General features: G+C 43.1%; 1 protein-coding gene and 1 pseudogene across 2 annotated transcripts in view; one reads left to right on the top strand and one right to left on the bottom strand.

Moving 5' to 3' along the window:
- Positions 1–1,027: 1,027 nt before the first annotated feature.
- On the bottom strand, positions 1,028–3,037 carry LOC118650952 (annotated as a pseudogene).
- A 1,461-nt stretch (positions 3,038–4,498) lies between these two features.
- FAM234B (family with sequence similarity 234 member B) overlaps positions 4,499–19,936 on the top strand; it is a 25,462-nt gene continuing 10,024 nt past the window's right edge. For both annotated transcript variants that reach the window (XR_004966077.1, XM_036299581.1), the window contains exons 1-8: positions 4,499–4,623; positions 10,848–11,246; positions 12,302–12,400; positions 15,463–15,651; positions 16,656–16,786; positions 18,025–18,172; positions 18,538–18,679; positions 19,648–19,791. Coding sequence is in view for 1 of the 2 variants with exons in the window: in XM_036299581.1 (XP_036155474.1) it covers positions 4,587–4,623; positions 10,848–11,246; positions 12,302–12,400; positions 15,463–15,651; positions 16,656–16,786; positions 18,025–18,172; positions 18,538–18,679; positions 19,648–19,791 (1,289 nt within the window). In the remaining variant the exon portion in view is untranslated. The remainder of the gene's footprint in view (positions 4,624–10,847; positions 11,247–12,301; positions 12,401–15,462; positions 15,652–16,655; positions 16,787–18,024; positions 18,173–18,537; positions 18,680–19,647; positions 19,792–19,936) is intronic.

Genomic DNA, 19,936 nt, shown 5'->3' with positions numbered 1-19,936 from the left:
GTTCTAAACTCTGGTTCCTGTGCTAAAATGGAAAACAATGTGGGGGGATGGGAGAGATTTCCAGAGAGCAAGTAAGGCAAAGAGGAGGAAAGCTCCGGGAGCCAGGACGGGAGCCAGCAGTGCCTTAGCGTCTGATTCCCCTTGAAAAGCATTTGGGCAAAACTGAGGTGATTATAGGCAGAGTGGAGAGTGGAAATGCCACAGAGCGTAGGTATGGAAAGCCGAGGGGCTGGAGATGCCACATCTGTGAGATGTGTACACACTCACACAAGTTTATGTGTTTATATACACTGGTGCTTAAGGTGACTACATCGTTTAAAGCAAATTTTTTATTTTTTTTTATTTTTCCTTTTTCTTTTTTTTTTTAATTAAATCTTTCTTGTTCAGATTATTACATTTGTTCCTCTTCCCCCCCCCCCCATAACTCCCCTCCTCCCAGTTCCCGCCCCCATCCTCCGCCCTCACTCCCCACCCACTGTCCTCTTCCATAGGTGCACGATTTTTGTCCAGTCTTTTTCCGCATCTCCCACACCCCTTTCCCCCCCAAGAATAGTCAGTCCATTCCCTTTCTATGTCCCTGATTCTATTATGATCACCAGATTATTTATTCACTTGATTCTTAGATTCACTTGTTGATAGATGCATATTTGTTGTTCATAATTTGTATCTTTACCTTTTTCTTCTTCTTCCTCTTCTTAAAGGATACCTTTCAGCATTTCATATAATACTGGTTTGGTGGTGATGAACTCCTTTAGCTTTTCCTTATCTGTGAAGCTCTTTATCTGACCTTCCGTTCTGAATGATAGTAAAGCAAAATTTTAATCAAACTTTAAACTGTACAACTTTATTTTACTTCCACTACATAGGAAGGGGCTCTCCTAGGATATGCCCTTTCACTAAGAAAGTGGGCAGATTTCCTCTTTCCTTCTCTCCCGTGTATCCTGGCTATTCCAGTCCATAGTACCGTCTCCTAGAAATGCAAGTTCTCCTTCTGCAGCTAAAATGGACATTTTCTATATCTTGCTCACCTGAAAGGTTCTTTTTTTTTTTTTTTTTTAAATCAGTTTTCATATCTCAAGAACGTGTTCAAATGAACTAATCTGATCTGAGGCAAGCCACTACTGACTTATTGTGACTTGTAGTGTTGCTTCTTTTCCCAGATGACCTATATAGGTGTAAGATAAAATATATTGTGTGTTTTTGCAATATGGAACCTTTACTTTTTAGGTGATTTCTGTACATCTGTAGTATGAGAGTAATCCTTTTACCAATGGGACTGACCACTAGAAGAAACAATGACAAAACCAAGCTGGTACTTCATGTGAATCCATAGGGGTTTAAGCTCCAAATCCAGCCAAGAAGTTTGTTTGAAGTCTCAGCTTTGCATCGGACTGTTCTGAGATCTTTCCCCCAGCCCTGACATTGCTCAACAGGGCTTGGTGTTGGCTGATAACAGGGGACAAGAAAGTATTCTCAAACTTTGTGATATTGCTGGGCTCCAGTTTATCAAGATACTCCCTCACACTGACATAAATAGCAGTCACTTGTTCTTCATGGCCATGGGAGAATACTCTGCTTGCTTCAGAACTTAGACTCACACCAAGAGTTATTAAGGGGCATTGAGATCAGAACAGAATTTAGAAAAAACAGCAATTCCCAATACCAATTCCAGCTTCATGGTACCTGCCACCTGCTTCATGGCCCTGGTTTAGACAGCAGCTACACCTCAGGACATAGACAAACCAATGTTAATGGCAGGGTGGATACTTTGGTAGAACAGTTCTGTCTCCAAGAAGATCTGTCTGTCAGTGATGGAAATGACATTCATTGGATGTAAGCAGACACATCACCAGCTTGTGTTTCTGTGACGGTTAGAGCAGTCAAGGAGCCACCACCAAAAGAATCATTCATTTTGGCTGCTCTTTCTAGCATATGGGAATGCAGGTAGAACACACATGAGGATAGGCCTCACGATCAGGGATTGGCACACAGCAAAAACATCTGGCGATAAGCAACAGCCTGTATGGATAAGTCATCGTAGATGATCAAAGCATGCTTGCCACTGTCCCTAAAATATTCTCCTATAGAACAGCCAGAATAAGGAGCCAGGTACTGCAGTGGGGCAGCCTCTGAAGCAGTAGCTGAAACCACTATGGTATACTTCATGGCATCTGCATCTCTAAGTCTCTTCACCAACTGGGCAACAGTGGATCTCTTCCGACCAGTAACAGTGTAGATATAGCATAGTTTCTTCTTTTCATCAGACTCATCATTGAAACATTTCTGGTTAATGGCTGTGTCAATAGCAATTGATGTTTTGCCAGTCTGTCGGTCACCAATAATCAGCTCACACTTACCACCGCCAATGGCACCAAGCTATCCACAGCCTTAATGCCAGTCTGCATTGGTTCCTGCACAGAAACTTGAGGAATGATCACAGGGACTTTCAGGCCAACTCACCCATGGGTCTTGAAACCAACTGGACCCTTTCCATCAATGGCATGACCAAGGGCATCTACTACATGACCTAATAGCTCCTCATCAATGGAAACATCCACAATGGCTCCTGTTCGCTTCACAATATTTCCTTCCTTAATTAGTTTATCATCTCTAAACACAACACTAACATCGTCGGGTTCAATGCCTGAAGAAAACTCTGCCATTTCTTCTGCTTGAACATTCCTCAGCCCATGTAGTTAGGCAATACCATCACCAATACTTAAGACATGCCCAGTCTCCTCACGGTCAACAGAGGTATACGAGCTCCAAGAATCTGCTCTTCAATAATAGAGAATATCTTGGCAGTGCCAATCTTCTTAAGACGAGTGTTAGAGGCATGGTGATTACTTGCAGAATGAAGGATGATCCCAAAGCAATTCTGGAGACCAGCCTGGCCCGCTGAGGAAGAGTGCAGGCCACAGCTCTGGCATCACACATGGACAGCATTTTTCAGCTTCTCAGTAGTTCCTCTGCAGCCGCAGCCTCTGGACTAACTCAGTTTTTAACTGTATCCCCAGAAAAGTGGCAAATAATAGAAATCGTGGGTATCGTAGAAGGCAAAACAACAACAACAAAACCCCCCCAAAAGTCCACCACCCATTAAATTATTACATTTATTATTAAATTGTAAACAATTAATAAATTATTATTAAAAAGAAGAGCTAATACTTATAAAACACCTACTAGGTGCCAGGCACTGTTCTCAGTGCTTTGCATGTATCTATTTAATTCTCAGGACAACTCTGTGGAATAAGAACTATTTCATCCCCATTTTGCAGATGAGGAAATTGAGGCAGAGAGGGATTGAGCAACTAGCCCTAGATTTGACAGCTAGGAAACGGTGAAGTTGGGGTTTGAACTAGTGACCTGGCTCTAGTGTCTGTGCTCTGTTAGAGTCAGTGACTTTTTTTCCCCTGGGGAAATGGGTGATGGGGATGGCTGTTAAGAGTTTCTTAGATTTCCACAAGATAGTCGTACCTACAGTTTTTCATGGGAATGAGGCAGCTTCCAAGTTGAGAGGCATCTTAGAGCTTTTGTTTTGACACTAAGAAGTTAGGTCACCTTTTTAGAACTCAGTTTTCTCTTCAGTAAAACAAGGAGGATGGATCAGATATCTTCAGCATTCCTGCACTAAAAGGCTGTTCTCTTGGTGCCTGTGAGGGAGAAGCAGGTCAATTTCTGTTTCCTTCAAGCTGGGAGCTGCGGGTAGGGTGTCAAGTACTTAAACTGGTAATAAGAAATTAGGGTTACAGCTCCAGGAAGCCTTGACCTTTTCCTAAGAACGAAACAGTTGCCTATTGTGCGCTGTGTTTTAAAAGGCGAAAGATTTATGCGGTCTGAAGAGAAACCAGAGCATATGTGCGCTGTGTTTTAAACAGATTATATATTCAATTCTCAGAGTAAACCTGTTAAGCAGATAGTATTGTCTCCATTAAAAAAAAAAAAAAATGAAGCTTAACTTTCTCCTTCCAGGGAGCACACCCATGTCTTTCCCTCCCCCTTCCCCCCAACCTTACCATCACCTTCCTCTCTCCCAAGCTCCAAGGGTAACCCCTTTACCTCTAGACTTGTTTCCTACGCCTATTTCTTCTAGGAATTACTTTTTCTACCTCTGTAATTTACCCAATAAATGTTCTCTTACAAAAAAAAAAAAAAAGGGGGGGGGGGGGTGAAACTTAGTCATACCAAGTAACTTGCCCAAGAGGGCCTTGCTAGTAAGGGACGCAGGCAGGATTGAAATCCCGTCTGTCTTGTCTCCAAAGCCCACGGCGCATTTCTCAACACAAGAGTCGGTTATGTCATACCGTTCTCACTGCAAACCTACGTGGTAGGCTTCATCTCCCCACTTCACTGAGGATAAGGTGAGACTCAGGTCACTTGCCAAGTAAGGGGCCTGGCTCCGAGCGGGCGACAGAAGAGCCCGCGGCAGCTTGCAAGTGGGTCGGAGGCCGCCAGCCGGCCCCTCCTCCTGACCTCGACTCGCCACGCAGCTCCTACCTTTTCGGACCCAGCGCAGCGCACCGTCCTCCCGGAACTACATTTCCCGACAGGACGCGGGCGCGCGCACGCGCACCGGGGCCTCCGCCATGGCGACAGTGCTGTCCAGGGCGCTCAAGCTCCCGGGTAAGGAGTTGCAGCCTCAAGACCACCCCGCCCCCGCCGGGCTTGGGAGACGGGGAGACGAGGCTCTGCGGGTGAAGCCGGTCGGGGCCTGGCCCTCACCCAGGCGGAGCTGCAGGCGCGCGGAGGCGAGCGGTGCAGCCCCCTTTGGCTGGGGGTTAGTGGCGCCTGGCGGGTCGGGGACCGCGGGCGCGGGGCCAGCCCAGAGCCTGGCAGGGAGGGACGCTGGAGGCGCGCTGGGCAGGTGGCCGGGAGCGGGCTGAGCTGCTGCGATGGCGAATGTCAGCGCGCGCGCCGCCGCCTCCAGGGAAGGGTTGTGAGGGAGCATCCTTTCCTGAGCGTCTCCAGCTCCTTCTCTCCTGGGTTGCACCTGGGCAGGGGCGGGGATGGGGATCGGGGGCGGCCGAGGACTTGTGACCCTCTGGAGCAGCATCCCCACCTAATGACAGGTCTTTAACCTCCGAGTTTACAGAAGAGGAAAATGAGAGTTATTCGGCTGAATTGACTTGTCCAAAGTCACTAAGCGGTATTGGAAAAACCTGAACTGGAATGCGGGGGGTCTTTTAACGCTAGATCCCGGGCTTTTGACTCCACTTGGTCAGCCTCTGGCTGCCCAGGCTCAGCATTTATAGGAGGGAGATGATTTGGCACCTGCAAGTTGCAGATAATGTATGGGATATTCATTAAAGAGGCACTGGTGGTGAGGACAACTTCCAGAGCTAATTCAGTACTTTGGGCAGCAGCAGCTCCAAGTTTTTGTTTGTTGTTTTGTTTTTAACCCCCAGAACGGAACTGTGCTGCTAGAAACTCGCTATTTTAGTAAATGTCTATTTTATTCTGCCCCAATAAATTTTAAACGTTAAGACTTTAAAATTTTTATGATCCCACCTAAATAAATTTTAAACATTAAGCTGTACACATTTGTTTGCTGTTAACTTAAGGGTTTAGGGGGAAAAGCAGTTGCTTTCCCTGGCATCCTGAGAAGGGCTAGTTGTGTATCTGGTGGATATCCAGCATAAGGTGCAGGGGGGTTGCAGGGTCAAGGAGCTTGCAGCCTGCTACACTTGAGCCTTGGATGACTGCGTTGGGTATGGATTTGATATGAATTTGCATTTCTGTCTCCAGACTTGATGATCTAAGACATTTCTTTTCACATGGGCTCATTAGAACTTTGGAAGGAACATTGAAAATATCTATTTTGGAATATGTATGTAACATTGAAGCGGGGTATGTTTCTATACCTGCAGGATTAATGAACTTTGAAGAGAGTAGCCTTATGTATCCTTAGTGTAGTATGATATTCTCCCAAGGGAGGCAATGAGATGGTCAGACATATTTAGCTTTATTTCTTTTTTCTTTTAGTTTACAGCATAGGTAATAGTTATTCTCTGAGGATGGGAATGCAAGAAAATCTTGCATTCAAAACTCTTGAGCTCTTCTGCATTTTCACATCCTGAGGCGGTGGCATTTCTACCCCATGGAGTATTCAGTTTCAGTAAATTGGTCATCTGATAGGGTAGAGAAAACACAGTCTGGTCCTTGGGCCTATGTTTGCACAGCAGCTTGCCCTGAGCAGTCAAGTATTTTGATACTTTTTTAGGCCCAGATACAATAGCCATATATTCGTTTATGTGATACGGGTTTTTTGTTGTTGTTTTTGTGTGTTTTTTTTTTCTCTCCAGCTTGTACTTTAGCTTGGCTCCCTCTTGCTGTTTCTCCCTTCCACCCCAAATACATTTTGGTTTTGCTTTTATATTAGGTAAAAGTTGTTTTCTGTTAGCTCTTTTTGGATGCACTGTAGTTATTGGGCCTAGGAGTTACTGTCATGTTACCTTAGTTAACTTACTATTTTTTTTAAAGGGGCAGAAGTGGCGTATAACATTATTTTTAGGTGTATAATGTAATGATTCAGGATTTGTATATATTGTGAAATGATCACCACAATGGTGCCCTTCCTATTTTTACATGTAAGGAAGCCGAATAGAATGGAGACTAAGAGCATGAGACAGGCTTGGATTTAAATCCGGTCTTTACCAGATTAGTTATTTAATCTCTTCAAGCTTCAGTTTCTTCATGTGTAGTAATAATATTTTTATGAAACACTCACTGTATTCCACACACTCACTACATATTGACCTCATAGGGTTATTTGGCAAAGTATAAGAGATGGATATACTTGAGAGGTTTGTAAACCTTCGACACATGTTGGTTATTCAATAAGGGTTAGCTGTTATTATCATCATAAGCACCATGATCTTTTATGAATGTGATACTTGAAGGAAGGCCCGATGTAATCGTGAGGTAATGACAGATATCCTCATCCTCATGAAGAAAAAGCAGCCATGTTTCACAGCCTCACCTTCCACTAAGCTCAAGATAGATGTTTGGCTCACATGCATAGAATGAGGTTAATCAATAACAGAAGGACAATGTGACATTCATAAAGCAGCCTGTGGGACAATTACCTCTTAGGTATATATTTTCTTAGTTCATTTTAAAGTTTGAAGGTCAAACACTAAAGGGAACATCAGAGCATAATGTTACTGTAGTGATTTGTTTTATTATGTATAACTTAGAATGATTATGTACCCTGGATCAACTAATCCATGATATGAATTATTTACCTTTCATTGCAGTAGAGTCTATGTAAAGTGTAGACTCAAGTATATATTACAGTATATTTTCCTGGAACCTTTGTGGATGGTATAGTTGCATCTCTTTGCTATTTATATTTTCCTCCATACCATTTGGGAATGGTTATGTAACCAGCATCCTCAGTCTTCGTACGGGGGAAAGTGATAGCTATGGAAAATCAGTGTCTTCCTTATTCTTTGAAAACCTTCTATTGGTTTGAAACATATGAGTGATAACTGAAATCATCAGAGAAGAGAGTGCTAAAGTACCCTGAGCTTGGAAGCATGGTTTTGATGTTATCTTCTCAACCTGAAGAGTTGATGTTTATACACCCATGCTGTCTTTCTGTGAAACATAGAAAAAATATTTACTTAGGAGTTCTTAAACCAAAGCTTGCAGTCCATAATAATTAAGCTGAGGTTTGTCTTTGAACTACCTGGAAAAATATGTACTGTTAATACTGTCAAAGTAAATATTTATCTTAAGAGTTTGGTCAAGAATGGGTCCTATTTTCTATGATCTTTAAGAGAAAGACACAAAAGTAAGATAGCCTGAGTTCTTGCATGCTTGCCTTTATAATTCAGAAACGTCATGAATGGATGAAAGTTCTTGCATTGCACACCCATGTTTTTCCTCTCAGAACTTTTTACATACTGTGGCATGACCTTTTAGGAATGTATGTTATTGTGGAGAAGTCAGCTTGATATTTGTTCCCATTATTAGTGACTTGCTTCTTTTTCCTTTGGCCTGGTTGCTCATATGATTCTTTCTTTGTCCTTGAAGTTCAATGCCTTTACTAGGATATGTTTCAATGTTGATTATTCTGTAAGAGTTTTCTTTTTTAAAAATAGATTTGTATTGATTTCAGAGAGGAAGGAAGAGGGAGAGAGAGATAGAAACATCAATGATGAGAGAGAATCATTGATTGGCTATCTTATGCATGTCTCCCCACACTGGGGATGGAGCCTGCAACCCGGGCATGCCCTGACCGGATATCGAACCATGACCTCCTGGTTCATAGGTTGAAGTTCAACCACTGAGCCACACTGGCAGGACTGTATCAGTTTTTCTTGGGACTCATTTTATCCTTTATACTGCAGTTTTAGGTTTTGCTTTATTGCAGGAACTTTTTTTGTATATTTTTAAAGTACTGTTTTTGTTTCCATTTTCTTTTCTGTTCTCTTCTTCAGTTATGCATATATTGGATCACCTTTGTTTTCTGTAGTCATACCTTTCTTTCTAGTTTTCTTAAAAAATATTTTCATTGATTTTTTAGAGAGAGAGAGGAAGGGAGAGGGGGAGAGAAACATCTACATGAAAGCAAAACATTGATTGGCTGCCTACTGCACACTCCCTACATGTGCTGACAGCCTGCTTCTTGTGAAGATAGAAACCACAATTCCACTTTCTGTTTCTGTGACTTTGACTACATTATATGGAATCATAGAGTATTTGTCTTTTTGTGACTGGATCATTTCACTTAGCATAATGTACTGAAGATCCATTGTGTCAGAATTTCCTTACTTTTTAAGGCTGAATAATACCCATTTTTATATATAGCACATTTTAAAGATCCTGTTAGGTATATTCATTTAGTTAAAAGAAGCATTTAAAAATATTAGGGTTAATATTATTACAACAACCTGTGGTTCTGTTTGTAAATTATTTTCAAGTTACCTGAGATGGTTAGGGCATGAAATGCCCTAATTAATAAAATAACTTGGCTCATAGAATCCTATATAATAAAGAACTAATTTGCTAATTAGACCAAACAGCAGAACGACTGTCCAGATGACCGTCTGGATGACCTTCCTGAGAAAGCCAGGGATGCGAGGGCCAAAATTGTTGCACGAATTTCATGCATCGGGCCTCTAGTAGATATATAAACTAGATGAGATTAGCTTGAACCTGTAGTGACTCTATGGCATATCCTGAAGTACTATTCTGAATGAAATTCCTAAAAATTGTTTTTTAAAATAATTTATGCCTTTAAAATCAAATATATTTATCAGACAAAATGAATAGTTCAAAGCTATATATATAGAAATTTGTAGTTAACAGAATGCTAGATTACTCAGTATTTTCTGTGTGTGTGTGTGTGTGTGTGTGTGTGTGTGTGTGTGTGTTTGTCTTTCAAAATACTTAATGTTATAAAATTCTGTGGAATGTTCATTTTTTTTGAATGTTCATTTTTTAATGAAACATTTATTGACACTCTGTATAGCAAACACTAAACTTTACACTAAAGACTTTACTTCCCATATGGGTCTCCATATAGTGTTTTATTGCTTCATTTCACATCTTGAGCAAACTGAGACGTAATGTATGAAGTGCCATCAAGATCACAGTGACCAGAGACAGAGATTAGGATCGAGGATTCTTCTTTTTCCCTTTTTAATTAGATTTTTTATATTTCTTCTTAACAAAAGATTTAAAGTAGCATTTACATTAGTAACAGCTTACCAGGTAATTTCCAAAACAGAAACTTTTTCTTGTTTTTTACTTGGTTATAACATGAAATAAAGGCATAAAATCATCCAGTCATTGGCAGTGAGGGCAGCAAGGGGTGGCTTGCAAGGAGGTGTGCTTAAGCCCTTCTGTAATTTCTGCCTCTTTACCACCTCCAAATAGACATAAGGTTTAAGTATAAACAGGTGCTTGTTGTGTAAACCAGTTTCAAGACAAGTCCTCTACCTCTGTGTTCCTGCTCCCTCCTGGAATATGTGCTCAGAATAGCATTTTTAGAGATAAACACTATTTACTGAAACATGCACTGAAAGGCATTGGGATCCCAGTGAGGTTCTTAGGAGTGAATTTCCAGTGAAACATCTCCAGGTGGCATTTAGTGTTCAACTTTCTAAATTGTTTCATAGAAACAATTAGGAAGCCACAAATATTGGACTGTGAGAAGCAAGGTATAGAGAATCAATATTCTAAAAGTGTAGGGAAGACCCAGGAAAGATCAGAACAACACATATCTAAGAACACCAAAGAAAATATTCATATTAGGCCTATGGAAGGTTGATGATATAAGAGCCATGGTTTTTTCCATTAGTGAGATTGAAACAAATTAAGAGAGTTTAAAACAACAACAACAACAAAAACCTACAAAGGTATTTGAAATTTCCTTTCTCCATTTCTTTTCCAGTTTCTTAAACTCCTGAAAGCAGTGATTCTAGAACAGCGGTTCTCAACCTATGGGTCGCGACCCCTTTGGTGGTCGAACAACCCCTTTCATAGGGGTCGCCTAAGACCATCCTGCATATCAGATGTTTACATCACGATTCATAACAGTAGCAACATTACAGTTATGAAGTGGCAACGAAAATAATTTTATGATTGGGTCACAACATGAGGGATTGTATTTAAAGGGCCAGAAGGTTGAGAACCACTGTTCTAGAATCCTGTGATTTCTCCCCTCCCCCATCCTTTCCTCCCTGCTGATGTCTGTTTTGCAGAGCCATGAAGGTCCAAGGTTGTAAATCTAGATTTGTTTCAGTTTGCTTAGTTCTGTGTGTTTGCAGGTGCCATGCACTTGGTGAGGGTTTCTCCTTCCTTGTTCCCTGTGAAGCCCTCTCTTTCTGTCTTTTCAGGGAAGAAGAGCCCTGACCTAGGGGAGTATGATCCCCTCACACAGGCCGACAGTGATGAGAGTGAAGACGATCTTGTGCTGGACTTGCAGCAGAAGAACGGAGGGGTCAAGAATGGGAAGAGTCCTCTGGGAGAAGCTCCAGAGCCTGACTCAGATGCTGAGGTGGCAGGGGCTGCAAAGCCACATATTTCGGAGGGCCCCACAGAGGGGTACCCCTCGGAGCCCCTCGGAGGCCTGGAGCAGAAGACAACCTCTGCCATCGTGTCCTATGTGCGCACGTCTGTGTTTCTGCTGACCTTGGTGATCTCGATGGTCCTGGTGCTCGTATGTGCGTTCCTGATCCCCTGTCCCCCCAGGGATCTGCACAGCACTTGGAGCCGCCACTTGGGCCCCCAGGGAGGTGAGCTGCAGGATTTTTATCCCTAATTCTGGAAAGGGTCTGATTACATTGACAATTTCCTCCAAGTCTTTAATGTGTGTCATATAGCATTTCTCCCCCTGTGTGCAGAGCTGCCTTTAGGAGGTTAAGATTTGAAGCAAAACCAAAAGATGGATTGATACAGCTCAGAAAACTTGGGAAGATCACTGCTTTGTTGTGTTTCTGTTGGCGTTGTATTTTTTAAACTTTGTATTTTTCAATTACAATTTACTTTTGATATTATTTTGTATTGGTTTTAGGTGTATAGCATAGTGGCTAGGCAGTCATATACTTTACAAGGTGTTCTCCCCAATATTTCTAGTACCCACCTGGCACCATACATAGCTATTGCAATATGATTGACTATATTCCCTATGCTGTACTTTCCATCCCCATGACTATTTTGTGACTACCAATTTGTACTTCTTAATACAACGGAATATTACTTGGCCATAAAAAAGAACGAAATCTTACCATTTGCAGCAGCATGGGCCTACAGGTATTATGCTCAGTGAAATAAGTCAGTCAGGGAAAGACAAATACCATGTGATTTCACTTATATGTGGACTCTAAAAGCACAAAACAAATGAACCAACAAAACTGAAGCAGAGTCATAGACACAGAGAAGGGCCTGGGGGTTGCCAGAGGGGAGGGGACAGGGTGAAAGAGGTGTTGGCCTTGGTCTTAATTAGATGTAGATTAGACGTAGAGCATTGGCTTGCTGGGTTCCTGCTATGCAGCCAACACTGTCCAGGGGAGAGAAAAGCTGCAGGAAGGGCAATTTAAAGAGAAAAGTAAGGCTCAAGGCCTGGTCAGACCTTCCAGAGTCTTCTCGTATTTGCTTTATGGATAATGCCCAGGGATTTTGGCTGTGCTCAGTGAGAGGAACAGGCAGAATTGTGTCTACTCTCTCTCATCCAGGAACTGAAAGTCTGCCTGGTTTTTATGAAGTGCTGGCACTATGTGTCCCTTTCTTTTTTTAACTGGTTTGTGGTACGTTGCTAAGGATTTTTTTTTTTTTTTAATGTGTTTGTCAGGTGGGGACCTGTCTCCATTGCAGTTGGCCGATGTGAATGGAGATGGCCTGCGCGATGTGCTTCTCTCCTTTGTAACTTCAAGGAATGGCAGTGCCGTCGGTAAGTGACTGTTCATTTTAGAGGCTGCTCCAGGAGAAGCTCAGTGATTGGACCCATGTGAGCGAAGAGAAAGCTTCTCCCAAGGGGCCGCGTAGAAAAGGGCCTTCCGTGAATAGGAAGGCACCACGAGCTGTCACACAAGATAACCCCAGCAGGAAGTTCCTGCTTCTAAATACCACTCAGTCAAGGAACCGTAGGGCTCTGCAGCTGGAAGGAACTTTTCGTGGTCACTAGTCCAGGGAGGAAGCTGAGGCCAGAGAGGAAGCGACTTGCCCACGTGCCTGCAGTGCTCAGCATTAGTACTGAGGTTTCTTGAGTTTTCTCCCAATCCATTTTCCATTGCCTCTTAGGTTACAGGAAATGTTGACTCTCCTACCTTCCCATCCCGGCAGAAAGCTTTTGTTCACATACTAATATATCACACTTACATCTTGCCTTACATCCTTTTACTCCTGTTTACTCCCTTTGTCTCTGTTCTCCATTCTGCTTTCTGCTTGGGGAGGATTATGCATGGAATACGTCAGCGTCTCCCTTGCCTGTGGACTTCCAGTTGGGTTTGGCCAATGGGGAACACAGGGAAGAAATTGGAATAAGGGGGGGGGGGAGAGAGAGAGAGAGAATGAATGAGAGAGAGAATTCCTCTGGCTCCTCCCTGATGGATTACCTCAGCCTGGCTACATCCTTGATCACAGGTTGCAGCTCCTGTCAAGGTGGTCCTCTTACAGGACTTGCTTTTTCTGGGTTCCAGTAATCACTTTCTCCACTGTTCCTCTGGGCCTGGGAGCAGTAACAGTTCTGAGGGCTTTACTATTCCTGGTGGCTTTCCTATACTCTGACCACATCTTGTCTCTAGTAAGCCTTTCACAACCTACCCTAATTGAGTGTCTGTTTCCTGGGACCCCAGCTGTTACACAGATCAACTGCAGAAGAAAGAAAAAAAGTGTTGGGTTTTCAGCATAGGTCCACAGGAGCTTTGGCTTGTCTCTCGGCCTCTGTTAAAAGGGGTTTAGAACTGTAGTCTGTGAGCCGATAGAGAAACTCAAGTTTGAGGTTGAGGATGCACTAGTAACTACTTTTGAATCATTCAGGCCCTGGAATAAACATCCAAGTATATTCTAGAAAATTCTAGGCTATGTGCCCCTCTTATAAAAAATACCTTTTTGGGGCTTGTTCACTAAGTAGAAGCCATTTGGGGATAGATCTGTTTCAGAGAGAACCTCCAGGCAAAATGCTGACTATGTGATTGAACCTGAGTTATATTTTTTTTCCTGCCTATGACTCATTAGCTAGCCTTTGAAGTAAAAATTCCCCCCACCCACGCTTAGATTTAGAGATTTCTTTTTCGTCATTTGTTATTTGTATGGTTTGCTACATATCAGGATTCATAGTGACAAGGTCATAGGTTTAAGTTGGATACAATACAAACTAGCCTGATTTGGCCATAGATTATAAAATTAATAACATCACTAACGTGTGTGCTGTGCACCATAGGAAGTCTATAACATATATGATGGATGAATTTATCCCTCATCTCAGTCCCATGAGGTAGACAATATAATTATTCCCTGTTTGCAGATGAGGAAAATGAGGCATAATGAGGCTAAGGAACTTGCCCAGTGTCCCCCAGCCTGTAAATGGCAGAGCTGGGATCCAAATCCTGGGAGTCTGACTGTGGAGTTCATTATTTTTGACCCTTTTGTCAAACTGCTGCCATTAACCCCAGACAGTGGGTTCAAAGCTCTGTGCCCCTGAACATAAGAAGGATTGCGTTTTTGTTTGTTCTGTTGTCCATCCATTCATTCAGTGACTACATATTGAATGTCTGCTGTGTACCTTAAGCAGAGCTGTGCTGGTTATATTGATCTAAACAAAGTGAGTGTGGTCTTTGCCTGAGGGAGTCATGGACTAATGGGGAAGGGATAACCCATCACCATCCAGAAAAAGATGTCAGAGAATTGATGTAGAGTCATAGGGACCCTTACGGGGAAGGACAGTATGTCAGAGCATCCATAGAAGTCAGGATGTTAACATTTATCACCACGACTTGTCATGTGTGCCACTGCTTCTGGCAACCAAAGCTGAAACTGTGAGCTACAGTTTGACTCTTGTTTTCAGCTTGTGATTTTAATTAGCAGCACTGAGGAATAGGGGCCACAAAGCTGTGTTAGTTGTTGCTGTATGAGTTGTTGCTGGAGGTGGCAAGTGTGTGAGATAGGTTAGTACTGAAAGTGAATGTAAAACTGGCACCAGAGAAAGTTATTATTCTGCTTTTGATTGACATAAAGGATTATTTATTTATTAAAGAGGTGAGCTACTCCAGTCCTTTACCAGCTATCCTTGGACCTAGGTATTAAATTTTTCCAGATAGTATTCTTTACTGATTGGGGCCAAATCAGCTGATTCCAATGAATTCTAGGCCAGGAAGACCTACCTACTGATTGTTAAGTGTAATCTTAAGTTTTATTTAAGAAAATATGTATTTTTTGCCCCCAGAGAGCATTTGCTAGTGATAATTAGAATTCTGGTATTTTGCTCCCTGCTCTGCAGATAGTCTAGTTTAGTAGCCACATTTTTCTGAGCATACTTTTCCCTCCCGGTTTGTTTTTTTTATTGTTGTTGTTCTCAACCTTTTCATATTCTCAATTTTTTTGTTGTTCCTGTCTTTATTCAGACAACAATTGGTTGCCATGTACCAGTATTTTTGTAAGATACTGGAGGTACAGAAATTAATGCAATAGCCTTTATCCTTAAGGATGTCAGTATTTTGTTGGGCTCAGGTGACAGGCATGGGAGCAAAGGTGTTGGGGTAGGTGCAAGCGTGGAGTTGCATAAGGCAGCCTGGAGGAGGTCCAGGGCTCTTGTCTTGGACGAGAGGTGTTGAGCAGACAGGACGGGACAAGCTCTGTTTTCAGACCTTGTTACTAGAAATATGGGAGGGAGCCAAGTACATAGGTGTGGGTTGCTGCCTTACCACCACTTACTTTTGGTTTTCTGGCCTCCTGCTCATCTCTACTTCTTTCCTCTGCCTCCTTTCATTTCTTCTCTCTTTTGTGTGCTTTTAGGTGTCTCAAGGCCACCTGCTGTTCTTGTGTGCCTTTCGGGGATGAACGGCAGCACACTCTGGTCTAGTCCTCTCCCTGAGGAGGCTCGAGATATTACATGTTTGGATCTGATGCCAGGAAGCATGGCCGGAACCATCTGCATTGTGACAGGGATGCACAAGATGTTCAGCGCATTCAATGCGACATCAGGTGAAGATCATTTGCCACAAAAGGTTTCTGCTCCAGTGAGCCATGGTCTCGGATTAGAACAGTCTGGTGGGGGAGGACCTTTCCACTCTCACAGGGTGGGAAATCTGATTTACTGCTTTGGGAGGCGGTTATTTTAGGGAGATAACAGAAAGGGTTGGAATAGGTTGAGTGCTAGATCCACAGTTTAACCTGAACAGAAACTACCTTGAGGCCTTTGGTTGCTAGGTAGTCTCCTTACTCTGTTCTTTGCACAAAAGACAGCTGAGCATTGCCTCTTCATATTTGATAGCTATGGGGTCCGTGTGTGAACTTGGGCATCAACTACTTAAAAATATGTCAGTGGAGAAAGTAAGGTTTGTTGAGGCATGCTGTTTGGCTTTTTATCTTCCTATTGCACATAGACATACATGACAAAAGGTATGAAAAAGAAGTATATGCAATGAAGGCTCTTTACAGAGTCGTAAGTATATTGCCGGCATGCTTGTTAACACCTTGGACTGAATAAATATCATCCTTACCAATTTTAGAGGTTGGAGTTTGGTCCTGGGTAGTTCTGAATGGAAAAGGATTGCATGCAAGTTAACTCCAGAGCTGAGGTCATGTTGAAAATCTACGCTTGATTTCTCTACTCAGGTGAACACGTGGTAGGAGAGAGAGTTAGTTTTCTGGTTGGCTGCCCTGGTGGTTCCTTAATAAGTTGTAATAATCTCAGATCAATTCCTCTGTCCCAGACAAGTGGGCTCCTCTCTCCTGGGGAGACGTTAGCACCTCCATTTATCTAAAAAATCCAGGTGTGAAGTTATTACATGGGTTTGTTAGCTAGGTACTTGGGGATTTCATCTCACACTCCCTGCTCCATTCCTCCTAGTAAGGTAAAAAGGAAGTTGGAGTTACTATCTGTTGTTTGGCCACTGAGTTTCTCTTTTCTGGCCTGGTGGTGGTGTGGCCACCTTTTCAGGAGGCAGAAAGCCATCACTGTGATCAGCCTATTTGTCCTTCCCTAGGGAAAGCCATTTGGACTTTAAACCCAAACTACCTATCCAACGGTACCCTGGCTGCCCCAGGTGTGGTACTGCCAGATGTGGACGAAGATGGCGTTCGAGATCTTGTGGTTCTGGCTGTTGGGGAATCACAGGTATGCTGTATAAAATGGTCCTTGTGTTTCCTGCAGGGAGCACTTTAACTTTAGTTAGTTCCTAGTATTGTTGTTATAAATGCTGCTTGAAACCTCTTATTACAAGGGCATAGCTTTAAATAAATTTGCCTTGTGAGATTGAATGGATAAATTACCACTATGAACCCATTTCCCTGGCGGTCTCATTATGGTTCCACTAGCTATGACAGGTGGAGCTTTGCAGCCAGAGAGATCTGTGTGTGAATTCTGAATAATTATCACTTTGTAGCTTTGTGTCCTTGTTATAGACTTACTATGGTGATGTTATTATTTTTACTGTCTATGGCCAAATCAGATTTGGTTCATATTGTGTCCAATCAAACCCATGACCTTGATAGGAATGACGAATAGTATTGGGACAAAAGCAGAGTGCTGTGACATTCCACTAAAACCTCCCTCTGCATTGTCACTGACTCCTCCTCTGGTACACTGAAAATCACTTGTCTTTATCTTATGCATAAGAACTCAGGATGATAAACTCTGTCAAAAGCTTTACTGAGGTCAGGATATTGATACAGTCCTCATATTTCCCAACCAGTGACTCTCCCCAAAAGAAAATCCTCTAGAGTAGGGGTCAGCAAACTATTGCCTACAGGCCAGATGTGGCCCATTGCTGTTTTTTTGTAAATAAAGTTTTATTGGCACACATGTATTTATTACCTATGGCCACTTTCACACTGTAGTGGTAGAGTAGTTACTACAGAAACCATTTGGCTTGCAAAACCTAAAGTATTTACCATCTGGCCTTTCACAGAAAGTTTGCCCATCTTTGTTTGAGAGTAAGGTTGAGAGTGGCCAGGCCAGGTATGTGATGTTATGATGGGGGATCAGTGTCTGCACTGATTCTTGCTGGGACCAAATATTACTGGGGATTTCTGGGTATGAGAGCAGAGATCAGGGGTGAGCTGTCATGTGTTTAGCTCTGAGCTAGAATTCTGGTCTCAAGAGACTGTTCATCAGCCAAAACTGTGCTTCAGAGAAATTGCCTGAGCTACCGTCAAGATGCCCTTTGCGGGTGTCTAACATTTGCCTCTCTTACTTCCAGGGAATAGAGTAAAGCAGTTGGGCTTGGTGTTTTCCAACTTTGGAAAGTGTTTCTGAATCCTTAGCTAACAAGGAAGCGATGATTATGTGGAGAAACTATGATGGGGAAACAGTAGGGCTTCTGTTGACTGGACCCTCTTCTTTCAATTCTTCAGCCAGATGTGTGTTTTCTGCTGGTGTCTGGCCGGACAGGGAGCCCAGTGGGCCGACCTGTGAAGTACAACATCGTGGGAGAGGGGAATCTGATTGGTCCTCAGGTCTACATCACCGCCAATGGGGCTGTCTACATCCTCTTTGGCTTTGGTAAGAAGCAAGGCTGGTTTTTGCTACTGTTCCCCATGGATGTAGGTGATTAGGCTTCTTTTGTGAGACTGGTGAAAGCTGGGGAATTGCTGACACCAGCCCTTTCATCACCTCCTATAGTAGGGAGTGCTCACTGCCCCGCCTGTTGTAGGTCATTCACTCTGCTCCCCCTTTGCTGCCTTCTCCAAAGAGAAGACTCTTTGTCCAGCATCTATATAATCATTCCCGGTTCACTCCTTGTTGGACCAGTCTGGGCGGGCTATGGTAGACCCATCTCATCAGGCTCTAAGTCTCTCTCAGATCCTCACCCTGGGGGAGGCCTGTTAAATTCAGCTTCTCAGTGTTGGCTCTTCCTGTGGTGCTAGGAAATATCCAAGCTGTCGCCCTGCGGGACATTTTTGTTCAGGCCCAAAATCGAGACAGCTCACCACCTTCTCTGCAGATAGAAGAGCCAGAATGGGAGAAGCGAAGATCCATCAACCTGTCAGAACTCATTGACATTTACAGGTAGGACCTTGTCATTGAGCTTTCAAGCTCTCACGTGCCATGGAGTCTCTGAGTTTCGTTGGGCTGGTGAATGTTTGGGCAGAGGTTTCGGGGGAAGCAGTGATAGTCTTAAGCTATTACCTTCTGTCCCGGTTACAGTGAGTGAGAAATTTTCTCGATAACATACTGTGTTGCTCTCTGTGTGTTAGTGACTATGATGTGTGACCCCTTTGCACGTAGGTTGGAAAGAAGGATATTGGTTTAGGTTCTGAGTCGGGGTGAGGCTGGGGAACTTTAAATTAGGGGGATAGGTTTATTTAAAATAACTGTCAAACTGCTGACAGATCTACCCTCCTTTTCCTGTATTTTTCTCTTAGTTGAAGAATCATTTTGGCAGAAGCAGGAATAACATGCATGAAATCTTTTTTTATTTTATTTTTGTTTCCTTCTTAACTAAAAGCATGTAGTTTGTCATATGCAGTGGATTTTACCCATTTAGTAATAATTGTCTTCATTCTTTGATACTGGGAGTTTTCAATCATTTTCTGAGGCAGTGTCCTATTGTTGCGGTGAATTTGACAGATGTTAAATTAAATGGTCCCAGTTGTGCAGAGAAAGAAATAATGTGATGCTGTGTGTATTTACCAGAAGTCACTGTCCACGCTTAGTGGCAATTTCAGGACTCCTGCCCAGATCTGCACCTCCCTTCCCTGTCGCTCCCTTTGGCTCTGTTTTCTTTCCCAGAGTGTCCAACGTGAGTGGTGTGTGGCACCTCTGTGAGTTCCTTATGATCTTGCGTGGATTTTCTAGGGATTCTTGGTTTCTAAAGGTCAGGAAAATGAGAGTTCACTGAACGGCAGACTTCACCTAATGGTGGGAGATGAATATAGAAGTTATACAAACCTGTGTACCAAGAGAAAAGGTCAGAATAAGTGGGTCAGGAGCCTCATCTAATCCAGAGACTGACTATCTGGGTCTTGGTGATTCAGCGACGGTGTTGAGCTGCTCCAGATGGTGAAGGCACCGGATTCCAACTGCAGCAACCTCCTGATCACAACTGGACAGGCCCTCGTCCTGCTTCGGGGACAGAACCTCACACCACACTGGACCCTGAGTCTCCAGGGCCTACACAGGTTGGCAGTGCGCTCCTTCTCACGTTTGCTGCTTTGAACCACTTCCCAGAACAATTGTTTGCTATCTGGGGCTGATACAGGAGAAGGGAGGGAAGGAGGTCCTTGTTTTCCTCATTTTCTTACTCACTGTCCCTCTCGTACCTTG

The sequence above is a fragment of the Myotis myotis genome, unplaced genomic scaffold (genome assembly GCF_014108235.1).
Source record: "Myotis myotis isolate mMyoMyo1 unplaced genomic scaffold, mMyoMyo1.p scaffold_m19_p_3, whole genome shotgun sequence".
Classification (NCBI taxonomy): Eukaryota; Metazoa; Chordata; class Mammalia; order Chiroptera; family Vespertilionidae; genus Myotis; species Myotis myotis.
The sequence above is the reverse complement of the archived record's forward strand: the minus strand, read 5'-3'. Positions and strand labels throughout refer to the sequence as shown.